The sequence below is a fragment of the Crocuta crocuta genome, unplaced genomic scaffold (genome assembly GCF_008692635.1).
Source record: "Crocuta crocuta isolate KB4526 unplaced genomic scaffold, BGI_CrCroc_1.0 scaffold431, whole genome shotgun sequence".
Taxonomy (NCBI): domain Eukaryota; kingdom Metazoa; phylum Chordata; class Mammalia; order Carnivora; family Hyaenidae; genus Crocuta; species Crocuta crocuta.
In genome coordinates, this window is record NW_027528859.1 from 92,844 (window position 1) to 111,107 (window position 18,264).

Genomic DNA, 18,264 nt, shown 5'->3' on the forward strand with positions numbered 1-18,264 from the left:
TAAATAAACTCCATTTAATTTTCTTGATACCGTGGTCCACTTAAAAGTTAAAAAAAATTATAATAACCACTGAGATATGTATAAATTGTTAAACTCAACTGCAATCAGTAATAAGTGTTTCATACACTCAAAGACTAATGTTCCTAAAATTTTGTTCTGTCTCCTTCCTTAGCAGGATCAACCATTTTAGTTTAATCACTTTTCTAGGTAAAGGTATCAGCTGCTTCCTTAATGTTTTCCTCTTATTTCACTGACTTCCTGGCCTGGACTTGGCTGCCTCTTCCAGTCTGTGTGCTCCTTGGCTGGCTCCTCAGACTGCATTCTGCTTTCTATTGGTAAGCTCTTCCCTGGTCTGTGCCCACTTCTTTATGCTTAAAGCCTTATCTGCAAAAACAGAGGTTCCAAGCTCTCGAAATGAATTTAGTACATACAAGGGAGTTGCTCTGACTGGGCATAGGGCACATATTACATCATGAGGTGGTGTCCATACAAAGATGTGTATTTTAGGGGCGCCTGGGTGGCTTAGTCAGTTAAGCGTCCGACTTTCGCTTGGGTCATGATCTCGCGGTTCGTGGGTTCGAGCCCCGCGTCGGGCTCTGTGCTGACTGCCAGCTCAGAGCCTGGAGCCTGTTTCAGTCTGTGTCTCCCTCTCTCTCTGATCCTCCCCTGCTCACGCTGTCTCTCTCTCTCTCCTAGAAATAAATAAAAATATTAAAAAAAAAAAAAATGTGTATTTTACCATAGATGTCATATTTGGGGAGGCCTCTGAGACTAGATGGAATCTGTTCTACCTCTAAGCCAAAGATCTCTATCTCTTTCAATTAAGAGATGAAAAATGAGAGCAGATAAATGTCTAAAGCAAGACTGAACAGAGATACAATCAAAGGAATAAAAACAGACCAACAGACCTAACCAATCAATCACTGACAACTCTAAATACCTTTATATAACAGTCCTGAGAGAAAACACTAAAAAGAACTAAATAAGAACTAAATCTCTACAAACACACACACACACATGCACACGCACACACACACACACACACACCAGTGTTTCATCATGCCATACCGTTAACACAAAGTGAGAAGAGAACATAACACCTATTACCTCTTCTCTCTGCAAGTCCATATAGCTCATTGCTCTATAGACCCGCACCTACTTTGGAAAACATGCTCTTCCAAATCAAATCACTCTGATTGAAATGGATGGACACATGTCAATCCACATGACCAATATGTGGAAACAGAGCAAAACTGAAGTTTTACAGAATTCATTTTTTTACTGAACTTGTCTTGTGCCAATTCTCACCAACTTTGATATACCAAGTAAATTATCAGACATTAATTTTACCACGGACCACCCAAACAGCTGATTTTGAACCATAATCCTGAAAATGGTGTGATCTTGACTGATAAAACCCACTTTGGGCATTAACACTAATAAACCATATTATTCCTGTTCAGTGAAAGACCTGAATATGTTTAGAAAACACACAGTGAAACTAAGTGTAAGGAAGAAAGTGCAAATCTCTACAAAATAAATGTTTTAAAACATGCACTAAGGGATAATTGGGGAAGTGAAGATCAATTTGTACTATAAGGTCCTGAAGTCAGCATTAAAGCTTTTAGAATCAACTATGCAAAAAGCAGGGGCGCCTGGGTGGCTCAGACGGTTGAGCATCAGATTCTTGGTATTGGGTCAGGTCGTGACCTCATGGTGGTGGGATTGAGCCCTGCGTCGTCAGGGAGCCTGCCTGAGAGTCTCTCTCTGTCCCTCCTCCACACACTCATGCCCTCTCTCCCCATCCCTCTCAAAAATAAATATGTTTTTAAAAAACTATGCAAAAAGCAAACACCACAGGGAAATGAAATGCTGAGATTGAAATAAACAAACAGGAATCTGACGAAAGGAAGAAACAAACATGACTATGTTGATGATGTTGACATCATTACTATTCCACCAAGCCCATGTGGAAATTGGACAGACAATGCTGCCCAGCTACAAAACCCACATTACTGAAGGCTGAAATTGAGTGAGAAAATAAACCAGTATAATGTCAGTCTGTGCAACTGAGATTTCTAAAAAATATTTTTTACTTATGTATAATAATTACTGTATCTAAAATTTTGAAGCAGTTTTGGATTTTTCTTAATACAACGAAATACATGAAAATTTTCTGTGTAAAAATGCAAGTTAAGCAAAAGAGAAACTTATTGATACTGTTAGAAAGTATAATAGTAGGATAATTCAGAATAAGAGTATTTTTGATGAATAAAAGGAGTACTTAGTATAAAATATATAAAACTGTCAAAAATAAAGACCGGTAAAACTGAAAATATTATACGTGGATTCTCATTCTAAAATAAAACACTTTAATTTAAAGAGCAATGATATTATAACATAAGAGAAAGCCAACATATCAGCATTAAACAAAAAAAATACAGAAGGCACACACGAAATACCTAGAACCAGGTTAAAAGATACCTCTCTACAATAGAACAGTACTAATTAACCTCCAAGTAAGTGCATCCCTTTCCCTCAAACAACTCACCCAACATTTTCTGCATCTTCATCACACTCAGCTTTATATTTGCAAGGTCCACACTTGGAGTGTTTTCTGTGAACTTCTGCCCCTGACCCTTCCTCTTCTGTTTAAAAAGAAAAATTAAATTTTCAACCAAAGTTGGTTTCCTTTTCAGATAAGCTTCATGTTTTCAGGAAGCATCATCCCATTTCTGGGAAAAATGTGTGCCTGCACTCTCGAAAACAATCAGTTCCAAAATCTATCAAAGCTTGCATCCAAAAATGTTGCCAATACTGAGTACAACATATTCTATGAGGAAAATAAGTATTGGTATAGCAAAATAATCCCTTAATCTATGTACAAAAGAACACTACAGGTTTTGATAATTGCCTTTAAAAGAATTACCATATAACATTAAATAAGAGAGAGAAAATATAACATGAGCAATAAATTTGGTACAGTGATTACCCTACTGAAATAAACTATGCAATGCCAGTTAACAAATAAATGATTAAATGCAATGCAAGAGTGTAACCACTTGTTCCTCACATCAGTTTCATACCTGCCTTTTTTATTACATAACTAACAGTAGAATTTTTTTAAAAATACTTATCTGCAAATCTGTAAAAGGAAAGGGGTCCCTTTACAAAGGACTTGCCTCCTTTTCTACTTTGCCCACTTAGCATTCCAAAAATACCCAGAATGCAGACATGTGTGGATTTCTTATGATCCGGCACAAAAAACTAGTGTTTACCACTAAGTCTCCAACTCATATTCCACATTCAAGGGCTTCTACATTTCTGGGGCTCAACTAGAATGGATCCTACCCTGATAATCTCAAACTAGGCAGGGAGATCTGTTCTGAAGCCAATCTAGGGATTACAGTTTATACAAAGGAGATCTCTCATTCTGGTTTGGGAAGTAACACCTTATTCAGGAGGTGTCAATCAGTAAGGAAGATACCACAAGGTAAGTCCAAAAACCTAATATGCCTATTTGGTAATACTTCCAAACTTTCCATTTTTAGTGTCTACGTGCACTTTAAGTAGAACTCTTTCCCAAATTCTCATGAACACTCCCAGTTTCCAGGGATCATAATCTTATTATTTCTGAGGCTTCAGAAACATCAGGAAATCGTTTGCCACCACAAGCTCACTCAAGTTTGTATACTAATCTGAGCAAATGACAGCGTTTCTAAACTCATACTCCCTGAAAAGAAATGGTCACCCTACATTCTCAGATTTTTTTTTACAAGACATAAAAAATATGACATCAACTTCCACTTCTCTAGTATGGGAACATGACTGTTTCCTTACTGAGTATCTGACCACAATGACTAGACTACATGATCTCTCTTAAAATCCTTTCTGGCTCTAAGATCTAGCTAGAATTGATGGTCTGATCCTTCACATGTGATTATGAAGCTTCTGCTTGAACATGTCCTTTCAAATCACATTCTATTGTAGGATAGCGTTAATCTTTTTCTTTTTTTTTTTCCTGAAATGTTCATCCCTGAACTTCTTCCTCAGGATGGCTCTTCTATTCTCTAAGTGACCTTTGAAGTGCCTTCCAACTCTGACATTTTAGGATTCTATGAAATGTGGAAGTCTGGAATAAGGTTTCAGATAGTATAGAAAGGATCATAACCATAGTTTTCATTTGTATGAGTGTGAACTTTACTAGAGTAAGTTTTCTTTTAGTGTATGTATCCCCACAGTACCTCCAGCATTACTTTGGATACAGTAGACACTAAGTATTACAGTTTCATTAGACTAGGAAATGAACGAGTCATTCTTAATTCTGACAATTTAGAGTAAACTCGTGCTATACGCTATTACCAGATATTACTTTTTTAAACAGCAGAAATAATTTATATATTTGTAAAATAAAATAAGAAACATACACAGGAGAATTTTAATGACATAAAGTCACTACAGTTGTTTTGCAAGTCTTCTCTTTGCCATGCACAACTGGCTCCAGAGTTTTATAACCCTGCACCTTGAAAGTTCCTTATGAGCAAAAATTTGTAAGCAAGGGGTGTGAGAGTTACAAATACTCTGGTCCAACCCAAAATCACTTGTGTGGATGATCCCAAGGAGAAAGCACTTTGGTGCAATCTCAATTTACAGAAGCTACAACATTTCTACTTTGCCTGTCAACAAAACTTTAGTGAGACATAACTATATGAAACAACATGCCTAGGGCTAAAAGGGACAGAAGGGTTGGGAGTGATGACTATGGGCTTATTTCTGGAGTAATGAAAATGTTCTAAAATGGGCTGTGGTGATGAATGCACAACTCTGTGAATATACTAAAAGCAACTGAATTGTACACTTTAAATAAGCAAAATGTACAGTGTGTGAATTTTACCTCAATAAAGCTGTTAATGACAGAAAACAAATGTCCTTTAAGGGGTATTTGAAACTTACCTCCTTCTCCAGATCCAGAGCCATTATCTAAGAAGAAAAAAAAACAGTGAATAGAAATACTTTCGCTGGAAATGTCATCCTATCCAATAGTCAAATTTCTCATCAAAAATAAAACTGCAATAGCAATTCTCATTTTTTTTTTATATCAAACAGTTTATTCTTATATACCCATTCCAAGTTTTTCCCCAAATATAAATTCCTTGGACACACAATCATCTATACCTCATACATCTTTGTAGCCATTCAGGAAGTATCCGGGTGCCCTGCACAGAGTAAAGACCAATAAATACTGTAAAATAAATGGCTATATAAAAATAATTTTAATTAACTCATGTAAAAGGTTAAAAAAAATTTAATTTTGTTAAAGCTTAAGAGGAATAATGAATAAGCTGCTTTTATTGGAAAGGGAGGAAAAGAGCTTTGGGTCTTGCTCCAAAAATCTTAATGAAATCTGTGGATAAAGGCCAAAAGCCAAAAGGCAAGAAAAAGCCTCAAGGCTTTGAAGGAAAGAACTTCTGAGCTGTTTTCATATTACTGATAAAATTAGCTTCCTCTAGGAAACTTATCCAAGGACGCTCAGCAAGGTGTAGGTGAGACACTTCTTACTAAGGAAATTAAAAAGCCTTCCTCAAAGTTACCAGCAAGAAGTCGGCCTAAAATATAATTAATATAAAATATTTATTTTATAAATCTTAAAAAGGCCAACATATAATGCAGAGTATGTTAAAAGGAAGGTAGTACTCTAACATCATCAGCATAGTATAGTAAAAAACCAGAGATGGCAACAGAAGAACTTGACATACTTTATCCAGCACTTTCGGGAGTTGCGGGGAACCCACCCATTCTCAGGAACCCACTCCAATTCTTCAAATGGTTCCCCAGAGTGGGAGACAACACCCTTCACAATATTGCTCCTTTCCCTTTATTCTCCTTCACGCAATAATCAAATTCCCAAACATAGTGGAAATAGGAGGAACCGGAAAAACACGTATTTTTTGTAATATCCACTGCCAAATCTTCAAGGGATTTTATAAAGTCTAAACGAGTGTTCAATTCTGATTAATCAACCATAAATAATTAGATCTGAGTAAAGAGAAGGAAAAGAGTGGAAGAGCAGCAAAAAGACAAAGAAGAAGGGCATTCAATTTAAAATTGTTCTATGACCAAACTTTTCTTAGAAAAACACTCCTTTTTTCCTTCTATCCTACATACTTTGGGTATATATCATGTGGTAGGCAACACAGTAAATGCTAGGAATAAATTGAATAAGATAGCCCCAATGCATGAGATACGCCCAATCCATTTTCAAATCATGCTAAATTTTAATAAATATAATACCTCAAACTTTCCTTTAGTGTCCTTTAAAATTCTGAAATAGGAGGATACAAAATCAACATACAGAAATTGGTTGCATTTTTATACACCAATAATGAAGCAACAGAAAGAGAAATCAAGAAACTGATCCCATTCACAAATGAACAAAAAACCATAAAATACCTAGGAATAAACCTAACCAAAGATATAGGAGATCTGTATGATGAAAACTATAGAAAACTTATGAAGGAAATTGAAGAAGACACAAAGAAATGGAAAAACATTCCATGCTCATGGGTCAGAAGAATAAATTATGTTAAAATGCCATTACTACCCAAAGCAATCTACACATTCAATGCAATCCCAATCAAAATTGCACTAGCATACTTCTCAAAACTAGAACAAACTATCCTAAAATTTGTATGGAACCACAAAAGACCCCGAAAAGCCAAAGTAATATTGAAGAAGAATACAGGAGGCATCACCATCCCAGACTTTAGCCTCTACTACAAAGCTGTCATCATCAAGACAGTATGGTATTGGCACAAACAGACACATAGACCAATGGAATAGAATAGGGAACTCGGACCCACAAATGTATGGCCAACTAATCTTTGACAAAGCAGGGAAGAGCATCCAATGGAAAAAAGACAGCCTCTTTAACAGATGGTGTTGGGAGAACAGGACAGCAACATGCAGAAGAATGACACTAGATCATTTCCTCACACCATACAGAAAAATAAACTCAAAATGGATAAAGGATCTGAATGTGAGACAGAAAACCATCAAAACCCTAGAAGAGAAAGCAGGAAAAAAACCTCCTTGACCTCAACCGCAGCAATTTCTTACTTGACACATCCCCAAAAGCAAGGGAATCAAGAGCAAAAATGAACTATTGGGACCTCATTAAGATAAAAAGCTTCTGCACAGCAAGGGAAACAATCAATAGAACTAACAGGCAACTGACGGAATGGGAAAAGATAGTTGCAAATGACATATCAGATAAAGGGCTAGTATCCAAAAACTATAAGGAACTCACCAAACTCCACACTNGTTGGTTGAGCGTCTGACCTCAGCTCAGGTCATAATCTCACGGTGCGTAAATTTGAGCTCTGCATCAGGCTCACTGCTATCAACACAGAGTTGATAATGTTTATTTCTCTCAGATAATGTTTATTTCTCTCAAAAATAAGTAAATAAAATAAAATAAAATAAAATAAAAATGCTGAAATAAATATTGTGACTACTCTGATAAGGAGTTGAGTTCTTCTTGTAGATTATATTTTCATTGCACATATGCCTTCCCCCATCCACACAACTCCACCCCAACCCCGAGACTAAATATACCTCCCCAGGTAGGGCATCCTGCCCTCCTGCTGAGAAGCAACTGATCCAGCCGAAGACAGATGTGTCAGATAAATAAAGTATATTATGATATATAAATAGAGATACGCATGAAATGTGAAAAAAAACTCTGCCAGCAGATGCCACAGAAGAAAAATTTCAGAGGAAAAAAGGCTCTCAGTAAGGAATTTGCAAGTAATCAAAAAAACAATATTATTTCCAGCAATGGCCCACCAAGCATCTAAAAAGATGAATATAGCACCTTACAACTTAACTCATTCAACCCTCACTTAACAATCCCAAGAGATGATATCCATTTAAAATTTAAGTAATTGGGGCTCAGAGTAACTAGGTGACTTGTCCAAGGCCATACAGTAAATAAGTAAACAAGAGCTGGAGTGGGGCACCTGGGCGCTCAGTCGGTTACGCGTCAACTTCAGCTCAGGTCATGATCTCATGGTTTGTGAGTTCGAGCCCCACACTGACAGCTCAGAGCCTGGAGCCTACTTCAGATTCTGTCTCTGTGTCTCTCTGCCCCTCCCCCACTCATTCTCTCTCCTCTCTCTCTTATAAATAAACATAAAAATGTTTTTAATAAAAAATAAGAGCTGGAGTTAAAGGCAGGTCTTGTAACCCCAGTGCAGTGCTCTTTCCAATCTACCAAAATTGGCTGCTTCTAATGTTTACCATTCACTGCCTATCAAAGTCTTAACTGCATGTTCCTCGTAAGTGAATGTAAAGATCTCCATATTCTTTTTTAGTTTCTAAATCAAGTCTGTGAAACACAATGTACTTAGAGAAGTATATAAGAATCACAACAAATGATAGTCTATGGGCCTGAGAACATAATCATTTGACCAGCCACATACTTGTTTGGTGTAGGGAAAGGAATTTGGTCTTGCCCAAAGAAAGACCTGGTCTTTGCCCTCAGCTTTTTTCAATTTTCTTTTTAAATTTTTTTAATGTTTATTTATTTTTTAGAGAGAGAGACAGAGCACAAGTGAGGTAAAGGCACAGAGAGAGGAAGACACAGAATCCGAAGCTGAGCTATCAGCACAGAATCCAACGTGGTGCTCAAACCCATGCGCTGTGAGATCATGACCTGAGCTGAAGTCCGACGCTTAACTGACTGAGCCACCCAGGCGCCCCTGCCCTCAGCTTCTTGAAGGTAATTTACATCATACCTGCTAGAAGTGTCTCCTTTCACGAGAGTGCTAACCACATCAGATGTTAGGGTGGGGCTGGTCACACTCAGCAGCCCTAGGGTAGAGGGTTGGCCATACCACAAAGACCAACCATGTAATTTAGAGTGGGGGCTTTCAATCATATGGTATTAGTGGCCCTGGAGTTTGAGATCAGCCACATGGACAATGGATCATTCATGCTTATGAAATGGAGCCCTATTAAAAATCCTGGACACACGCACTGTAATACATAGGCAAAGAAAAAAAATAGAGTATATCATATAAGAAGTGTCTATACTGCTAACCTTCATGTAATAATTCTAATTACAACACTTCATTTGCATCCCTGTCCCCAAACACAAATGCAAGTAAGAAACTTATATTAGTGCTTTCCAAAATTAACTACTACTGATTCAAGAAGGAAAAGAGAAGGAAGTAAATACAAAAAACTGGGGGAAGATAGGTGACAAGGATTGGCAGACAGAATAGAGAAGATATAAAAAGAGACAAGCTTGGAAAGAGACACATCCTGGGATGTCACTAATGGCTAGTTCTATAAATATTCTCCACCCCTGTCCCCCGCCAAGAAAATAAAAATCAACAAAATGGATTCCATGTAATTTCTACCCCAAATCTCATTCTAATATTCAAACCATAAGGCAAAAGATAGGCAAAGTACCCATGAAACTTCACCATCTGGTGTTAAAAAGCAACAACACGAGAGGTGCCTGGGTGGTTCAGTCGGTTACACATCTGACTTCGGCTCAGGTCATGAGCTCATGGTTAGTGAGTTCGAACCCCACATCAGGCTCTGTGCTGACGGTTCAGAGCCTGGAGCCTACTTCAGATTCTCCCTCTCTCTCTCTGCCCCTCCCCCACTCACATTCATATTCTCTCTCTCAAAAATAAATAACCATTAAAAAGATTTTTTTTAAAGCAACAACATGAAATGCAGACCAAAAAGAGTCCCCCCCACTCCATAGAGCAGTTCTGGGACTACACCTCTGACTGGAAATTGCCTTTTAGAAACTATGGTGGAATCATCTCTAACAGTTATTCAGAAGAGTATCTATCACACATACCGGAGTAGCATGGTCCTCTTGCTACTACTGTTATCTCTTTCTGGTGCTTACAAGCAGCCCTTCTGAGAAAGCATTCATTTTGATAAGTGTCCCCATTTGATCCACAGACAGGAACGTAATTTGTATGGCACTGCAAAAGAAACAAAATAAATATTCAAAGCTAGGCATGAATATTAATGGTTCACTTCATATTTATGAATGTAGTACCATAGTACTGTGACATACTTCTACTAAAGAATAGTTTGTTCTTTTGTTTGGTTTAAAAAAAGAGTTATACCACTTTCTCACACCTATTTTTCACATTTATAATGAAAATAACGATCAACTATCCATAAACATGACAACGAAAATTCCTGTGCTATCTAGTTCATTTGCTTGCTATAAAAACCCAGTGAGGTAAGAGGAAAATTCTTGGCAATGTTTGTAATGAGCTAATAAGCACCTAATTATATAATATCATTTTATTAAAATCAAAACTCATTTATTCAATACCACCAGAATCCCAAGTCCTAAGGTAAATGCTATAGAAAACACAAAGAAATACATAATCTCTGGGTCCACCATCCATGTAACTATGGGCTATAGCATCATTGCCATTTTCTCCACCTGTAAATGCATCTCCCTAATAAAGTTGTTGGAGGATTAAATAAGAGAAATCTATCTTCAGCATTTATATCTGGCCATGGTAAATTCTCAGTAAATACTGGCTGGTTTTACTATGTTATCATCACTTCTGAGTTTTAAGTAGTTGCCCAGGGTCACAGCTAATAAGTGGGAGACCCACAGTTTCTCACAAGTGATGTATTCTAACGACTACACACTAAAGTTATTCAGCAGGGTCTCACTATGTGTCCCTTGGTGGCAGTGAATAGGGAGCTTAGAATAGTTCCTGAAATTCAACCTAACAAGCATATGCCTAGGAGTGAGCATGAGATGGAAGAAGAAGACCTGCTGCTCTTTGGTCAGTCTGTTTCCAGGGGTCTCTCTTAGGAGCTACTCTCATTATGCTATAGGCAAATGAAGGGATTTGGACAATTTTAGCAACATGCGACTTCTGACACGGGCACGGACTCTAACCTAAGGTCTGCCTCCTCCATACTGCCACCCTTGTTGGGGAAAACAATTCTCCCCATACCTTCTATATAGCTAGAAGAATGTGATTTGAAGTAGTTTAGAAAGGTGCAGAATGTACAACTCTGAGCCACATCCATTCAAGTATTTATTGTGTGCCTACTGTGTGACAAGAACTGTGGTGAATATAATAAATAAGAAAACAGCAGCAAGATTGTGATGGCCAATATTAGATGTCAACCTGACTAGGCCCCAAGGTGACCAGATTAAACACTACCTCTGGATGCTCTCTGAGGGTGTTTCCAGTTGAATTTCCATTAGAATCAACTGACTGAGTAAGTGCCCTCCCCAATGTTAGTGGGATCATCCAATCCATTTAAGGGCCTGAACAGAACAAGAAAGTGGAGGAAAAGGAGAACTGGGTCTCCCTGCCTATGATTTTGGACTTGGGTATTTTCCTGGTTCTCAGCACTTCGGTCTTAGCCTGGGACTTACATCTTCATCTCCCCTGATTCTCAGGCCTTCAGATTTGGACTAGAACTACACTATCAGCTTTCCTAGACATCTAGCTTGCAGACAACAGATCATGGGACTTTTCAGCCTCCATAATCAAGCCAACCAATTCCTTCTAATGTAGCCTCCCCTCCCTTTCCCCCTCATTCTCTGCCTCTGTGTGTGTGTGTGTATGTTTATATATGTTATATTACTTTTAAAATAATATATATATATGTATTATGTATACATATATATATATATATATATATACACCCTATTGATTCTATTTCTCTGGAGAACCCTAATACAGAAGTCTAATAAGATGGCGTGCAGCACCTAGCAAGAGCAGACATTGATAAATTCAGGGAAAAAAACACAGTCCAGAGAACTACAGGGGGAAGAAGAAGGACAAAGAGGAAGAAAGAAAATAAGAGGAAAACTGTAGACACCCCTTTTTGTACATAATCCAAGTTTTAATGGAAAGATGCAATACTGATCATTTTTCTTGGTACAAAATAAAAGTAGCTTTGCTTATATAATGTGACAAGATATAATAGCTCTTACTAGCAGACTGAAAAAAAACAATTCTAGACTTTATTTAAAATCCTGTTATTATCTGTTAAAATGTATTTAAATTATAAACTAGAAATTATAATATGGTTAATAAACCATATTAACACTAAAAGCATGCTGAATCATAGCAAGTGTTTTAAATGAATTGTAAGATACTGCTAAAGAAACCAGCAAACAAGTGTTTAATGGACATAGGAGGTGATTTTTCTTCAACTGGCAATAACCTAAGTCTAACTTGAACAGATTTATAAGTTCTAAGAAGGCAGAATAGACAAAGGAAGGTTCATTCAGCAGCAGGATCAAATCTGCTGTAAGCCCTGAGGCAGTTTGCTCCTACAGGGCAAGCAACTTGTCTTTAAACATCTTTATATCCTCAGCATCGAGCATCAAGCACAAAGCAAGCCTTGGATAACCGTCTAGTGATCTTAACTCCTAACTTTTATTTCTCTTTCCTGCTTTGCCACCAGATGATGCGAGGATTTTTTAGCAATCCAAATATAGGAAAAAGGTCAAAGAGGCTATTTCTTTATAATCTTGAAGTTGCAAGGAAAGACTTTCAATTAATGAAAAGCAGAATCATAAAGACAAAAATAAGTACGATACAAAAATTTAAACTTCTTTATATCACACTATATATAAACATGAATTTAAATTTTAAAAACTTCCTTATATCAAAAATTATAAGCAAAATGAAAATGACACTAGAATAACTTCTTTAACATTTTTGTAATCTCAATTAAAAAGGAACACTCAAGGACACCTGGGTGGCTCAGTCGGCTGAGTGTCCGACTTGGGCTCAGGTCATGATCTCATGGTTCTTAGGTTTGAGCCCTGCATCAGGCTCTGTGCTGACAGCTCAGAGCCTGGAGCCTGCTTCAGATTCTGTGTCTCCCTCTCCTTCTGCCCCTACCCCACTCGTGCTATGTTTCTCTCTGTCTCAATAATAAACATTTAAAAAAAAATTTTTTTTAAAGGAACACTCTAAGGTAAATACTACTGAGTGGTTTAATACTTAGAAGAGAAATTAAAAGACCCTTAAATTGACCCTTAAACAACATGGATGTTAGGGGTACCAATCCCTCACACATCAAGAATCCATGCATAACTTTTGACTCCCCAAAATCTTAACTACTAATAACCTGCTGCTGACAAGAAGGCTTACCAATAACATACAGTCAATTAACACATATTTGGTATGTTACATGTATTATAATTGTACTTTTACAATGAAGTAAGCTAGAGAAAAGAAAATGCTATGAAAAAAATCATATAAAAGAGAAAATACATTTACAGGACTGTACTATAAAAAGTCCATGTATAAGTGGACCCTCAGAGGTCAAGCCTGTGTTGTGCAAGTGTCAACTGCATACACTTGTAGAATGTACAATATTTCTAGAAGGAAATACAAGTAACAGATGCTGCCTTTGAGAAGAGCAATTGGCAGTCTGGAGTGAAAGGAAGACATTTTTCATTATATTACATATCTTCTTATATAATGTTCAAGTTGTTTAAAATGGGCATACGTTACTCTTTTAAAAAAAGATAAAAACAGTACCTACATCACAGGTTTTCACGAGAGTTTATGAGTTATAGAGGCTTTTGTATATATGGGTATATATATATAATGTATATACGTATTTAGAGCTATTAATGGATATAATGCTCAGCATAGTAAGCAATATGTAAGTACTCAAATAGTGTGCTGCGTATAGAGTATGCACATACATACATACATAAGTCTTCACAAATCAACACAAGGAAAAAAGAAAACACTCCAAAAAATGGGCAAAGAATATGAAATACTAATTCATAAAAAATGATCAATAAATATGTCACAGTTTCAATTTTTCTAACAATCAAATGAAAATTTTTAAAAAAGCATTTTTGGCCTTACAGATTTACAATTTAAAAGGATTGAGGGACACCTGGGTGGCTCAGTCAGTTGAGTGTCCAACGCTTGGCTTTAGCTCAGGTCATGATCTTGCAGTTCATGAGATCTGCACTTTCAGTGCATAGCCTGCTTGGAATTCTCTCTCTCCCTTTCTCTTTACCTCTCTCCCCCTCTCATGCTCGCTCTCTCTCTCTCTCTCTCTCTCTCTCTCAAAATAAATAAGGTTTAAAATAAAAAAATTTTTTAAAGCATTGACAAAACCCACTACCAAGAAGCTAAGAGGAAACCAGCAGTCAGGTACACTGTTATTGATGAGAATGTTATCTGCACATGATCACCCACTGGCTCAACAATTCCACATCAAGGAATTTAACCTAAAGAAATATAAGACAGTTGGAAGAGAGAACAGCTTCAGTCTTCCCAATACAGGAGTGGCTAAAATACCAGTAAGAAATCACCAGTCTTTCTGGCTCAAGGAACCAAAGGATAGAGTTCAGGGCAACCAGAGCCACTAATAAGAGAGAAACCCAGAAAGGAGACAGTCAGATGGGCCTTCCAGATTCTGTATATAAACTCAGATCAAATTTCTGGCTGACTCCCAAACCACTCATGAGGCAGCCTCTAAGTAGCCCAGCTGAGACTAAAAGAAATGAACTGATACGTGTGTTACTTCCCTCAACAGGGAAGAAAATGTACAGTCTGAGTTCAGCCAACTTAATTGCTTCCAAGTGACAATACTCTTCAGGGGAACATCACAGAATTCAAACACTCTAAAATATATCATTCACAATATGCACAATAAATTCGAAATTAATACAAAGAAAAAGGAAAACACAATCCATTCTCAAATGAAACAACAATCAACAGAGATGATCCCTGAGATGTCCCAGATGCTGAAAGTAGCACAGACTTTGAAGCAGCAATAGTATCAAAACTAGAGGAAAATATGCTTGATGAATGAAAAGACAGGCAGTCTCAGTCAAGAATCAAAACTATACATTCTAGAAATAAAATATCTGAAAATAAAAACTCACCGGATGTACCAAATGGAGAAGACAGAAGAAAGGATTAGGGAACATGAAGACAGATCATAAAAAATTATCTAATGTGAAGAACAGAAAGAGGTAAAAAAGTTCATGAGGGCTTAGTTAACACTATAGACACCAATACCTTCTTTTAAGGAAAGAAGCCCACTTTAGTTGTTATCCCTTTTAATAGGGTTTAGGGAGCAGGCAGGGAAGCCAGACGTAAATCAATGAACAGAACATTCATTGCCCGAGTAACCATGTTAGATGTGGACACAAGGTCAGCTAAGCCATGTCAAAGATAGTTACTATGAATAAATAGTGCATTATAAAGTCCCTTTGGACTATGAAGAGTCTGTCTAGCTGGACAATAGTATACCTCCCTTCCTACTCTTCCTCCAATAGTTTAAAGTTTTCAAAGAGACTTCACATGCACACTCTCTGATTTTGATTCTCATTACAATATCATGAAAAAGGGTAGAAAACATGCCTTCTCTTTACAGATGGATCATACAGGAACTTGCTTAAGTTTTATAGGGTTACTGGAAATAGTGACTGTCCTAGGCTTTCGTCTCTAATCTCTGTACCCTTTCCTCCCCTTAAAATCCAAAATGATGGGTCCAATTAAAATAAAATCATGAGTGAAAAAAATTCCAGTTTCTCCTTTGTTTCACCTCAAACTCTGAATGAGGGACCATCTCCTGAACAACTTTCTGAAGCCAGATTATAATTTAATCCCAGAAAATAATAAGGAAGAATTGAATGTAACAGCTTTTGCATCCTTCTTTTTAGCTTTTTTTAAGGCAACAAATCACAACCAAAAAGAGCATCTGAAGCAAAGATGTTAGTTTGAGGTTCCCCTGTCTAGTTTATCTTTAACCCTGACCTACCCTGAGGCACTAAATCAGTCATGTTCTTTGGCCTAAAGAGATGAGACAGCAGCAAATAAAAATGGAAGGGAAGAGCATAACATAAAAAGAAACTGAATCACTATGTTGTATACCTGTAACTAATGTAACATTGTGGGTCAACTATACTCAAATTAAAAAAAAAATTTAATGGAAAAGTAAAAAGACTAGAAAGAGAAGGGGGGAATGCCAACATTTTAAATAAGACATTCATTTCTTTTCAGTGACAAGTAGAACTTACATTTGAATAGAACTTGTAATATTTGTTCAAAGCATCTTCACATCTATTATTGCCAGTCTGTCCTCTTAAAGAAAGAAGCAAAGACTGTACGAGTAACAGTACTTCATCTGACATAAAATAAGGGGGGTGTGAAATCCAACTTCTTAATGGGGTTCAAAGTACTTTAAGCTTTTTAATGTGAAGAATGTAGAATGATAAAATATTAAAAATGTAAAATTCTTCAAAACAGGCTTGGTTTCCTCACCTGAAACTGACACGCACATTTCAAACCATCTCCATCTTCTTTACAGACTCCTCCATATTTACATGACGATTCATCACAAACTCTTACATCAGACTCCCTCACATTTAATTCTGAAAAAGAGGAAAAAATGTTTCATGTCTTTTGTATCCAAACATACATATACAAAAGAAAAAAAACCTTAAAATGTATTGATCATCTCATTCACAGTATAACAAGACAGAACATATAAAAAGCAAGTCCTATAGGACAAAAAATGTTCAGAATTCCCTAAAGACAGCCTTACATTACTTATTAGGCAATAAGTAACCCAAACCAAAATAAAACTAAAAATTTCAGGATTTCACAGAATTCCCAAAGGTAAATCTACAGAATTTTTCTAGTTGGCTACCAAGAGCTTAAGACAGTCTTCTTACTACTGTCTTAATATCTTAGATTATTTTTAATAGGTTTTTAAAAACTAATCTCTACACCCAACGTGGGGCTTAAACTCACAACCCCCAGATCAAGAGTAGCATCCCTTAATAGCTGAGCCAGCCAGGCACTCCCGTAGGTCATTTTTCTAGTGATTAAGTTACTTTTAAGGAGAATAACTAAAAGAAATCTTAATTCTTTTGGTACCTAAATAAATTTCAGGTGAACATAATTCATTCTAGACCAACTAATTTAATTACAAAAGAATTCAAAAATAAATTAGATATATATGGAGTATTTATGTGCACACAATTAAAAAGATTAAACATCTCACTCTTAAAATTCTTTAATGACTTAATTTTACTCTACCACAGGAAGTAGCTCCAATCAACAATACAACATTCTGTGGTCATTTTGCTCCTGCTCCAAGACCATCAGTCTTGCTCTGGAACTATCAAATTAAGCTTCCCAGAATCATGTGGAATTAAGTAAAAACTGCTATAATGCCATTTTTATATCCTCCCTATTAGGAATGAGACATACAACAACAAACAATAAACAATAAAATGATAGCAACAATACCAAACAATAAATAAATGATTACTTTGAAAACCCATTCCACTGTAGAGGTGAACGAAGTCTGGGAGCAGGAAGGCCTAAGGTAGCTTCTGACTCTTTAACTCAGTAACTGAGGGACTCTGGGAAGGGCACACAGTCTCCTGCAGCTCTAGATCATGAAGAGGTCTTGGCAAACAGATCTCAGGAAGAATTTCTCTAGCATTCCCCCTTCCTTAATTGTTTTCTATTTCTAGATTTCAAAGCAGGACCCAGCAGACTGAGTCAAGAAGGTTCTGTACCTAGTGGCATCTGTCCTGGTGACATGTCATTGGCTCTCTCTGCCCCCATTTGTTCTCCCTGCTCTGCAATGGTGTCTTGGGTGTCCTACTCCTCAGAACTTACCCTCCAAGGAACTGGCAGTCAAGTACCTAAATACCCAGTAGTCTACAGTACTTATCTCAACCAAGCACTGCACACTACGTTAAGTATACACCTATGTAATTATAGGTTACAATTTTTTTGTTCTTTTCCTTAAATAAGACTGAGGTGTTTAAAAAAGACATGAGCTGAAACTTAAAACAACAGCAAACTATTAGTGCTATTTTGTTGTTCTCACTGTTTCACAAACTATTTCAGGCACAGATGATCATCTTTTAATTCCTTTCACCTTGGCTATCTGGCTATGGAGGCTCTATATTCTTGGTTCCCCTCATCTCTCAATTTTTGTCTACTCATCCTTCGCCTCCTTAACAACTTGCATTAGCACTTGAGGCTAAATCCTAAGTGTGGTGCTTGCTTTTTTTCTATCTACCCACACTCCTACCGGGAATTTGCACAAGGTACAGTTCCAACTACACTCTAATGTATATCTTGAAACCCAAAGAAGATTAACTAAATATTAATAAAGAATCACTTAAAAAAAAGAATCACTTTAGAGAAGACAATAACAATGCATAGTATCTTTGTTCAA

The 18,264-nt window shown here is 36.9% G+C and overlaps 1 protein-coding gene across 1 annotated transcript in view; it reads right to left on the bottom strand.

The window, feature by feature from the left end:
* TMEFF1 (transmembrane protein with EGF like and two follistatin like domains 1) overlaps nt 1-17,472 on the bottom strand; it is a 58,406-nt gene extending 40,934 nt beyond the window's left edge. Inside the window, exons 1-5 of the mRNA XM_077756091.1 lie at nt 17,341-17,472; nt 16,326-16,435; nt 9,878-10,007; nt 4,954-4,980; nt 2,552-2,648 (exon numbers count right to left, since the gene is read on the bottom strand). Of these exons, the coding sequence (XP_077612217.1) occupies nt 2,552-2,648; nt 4,954-4,980; nt 9,878-10,007; nt 16,326-16,435; nt 17,341-17,353 (377 nt within the window). The 5' untranslated portion in view covers nt 17,354-17,472. The remainder of the gene's footprint in view (nt 1-2,551; nt 2,649-4,953; nt 4,981-9,877; nt 10,008-16,325; nt 16,436-17,340) is intronic.
* Between the last annotated feature and the right edge of the window lie 792 nt (nt 17,473-18,264).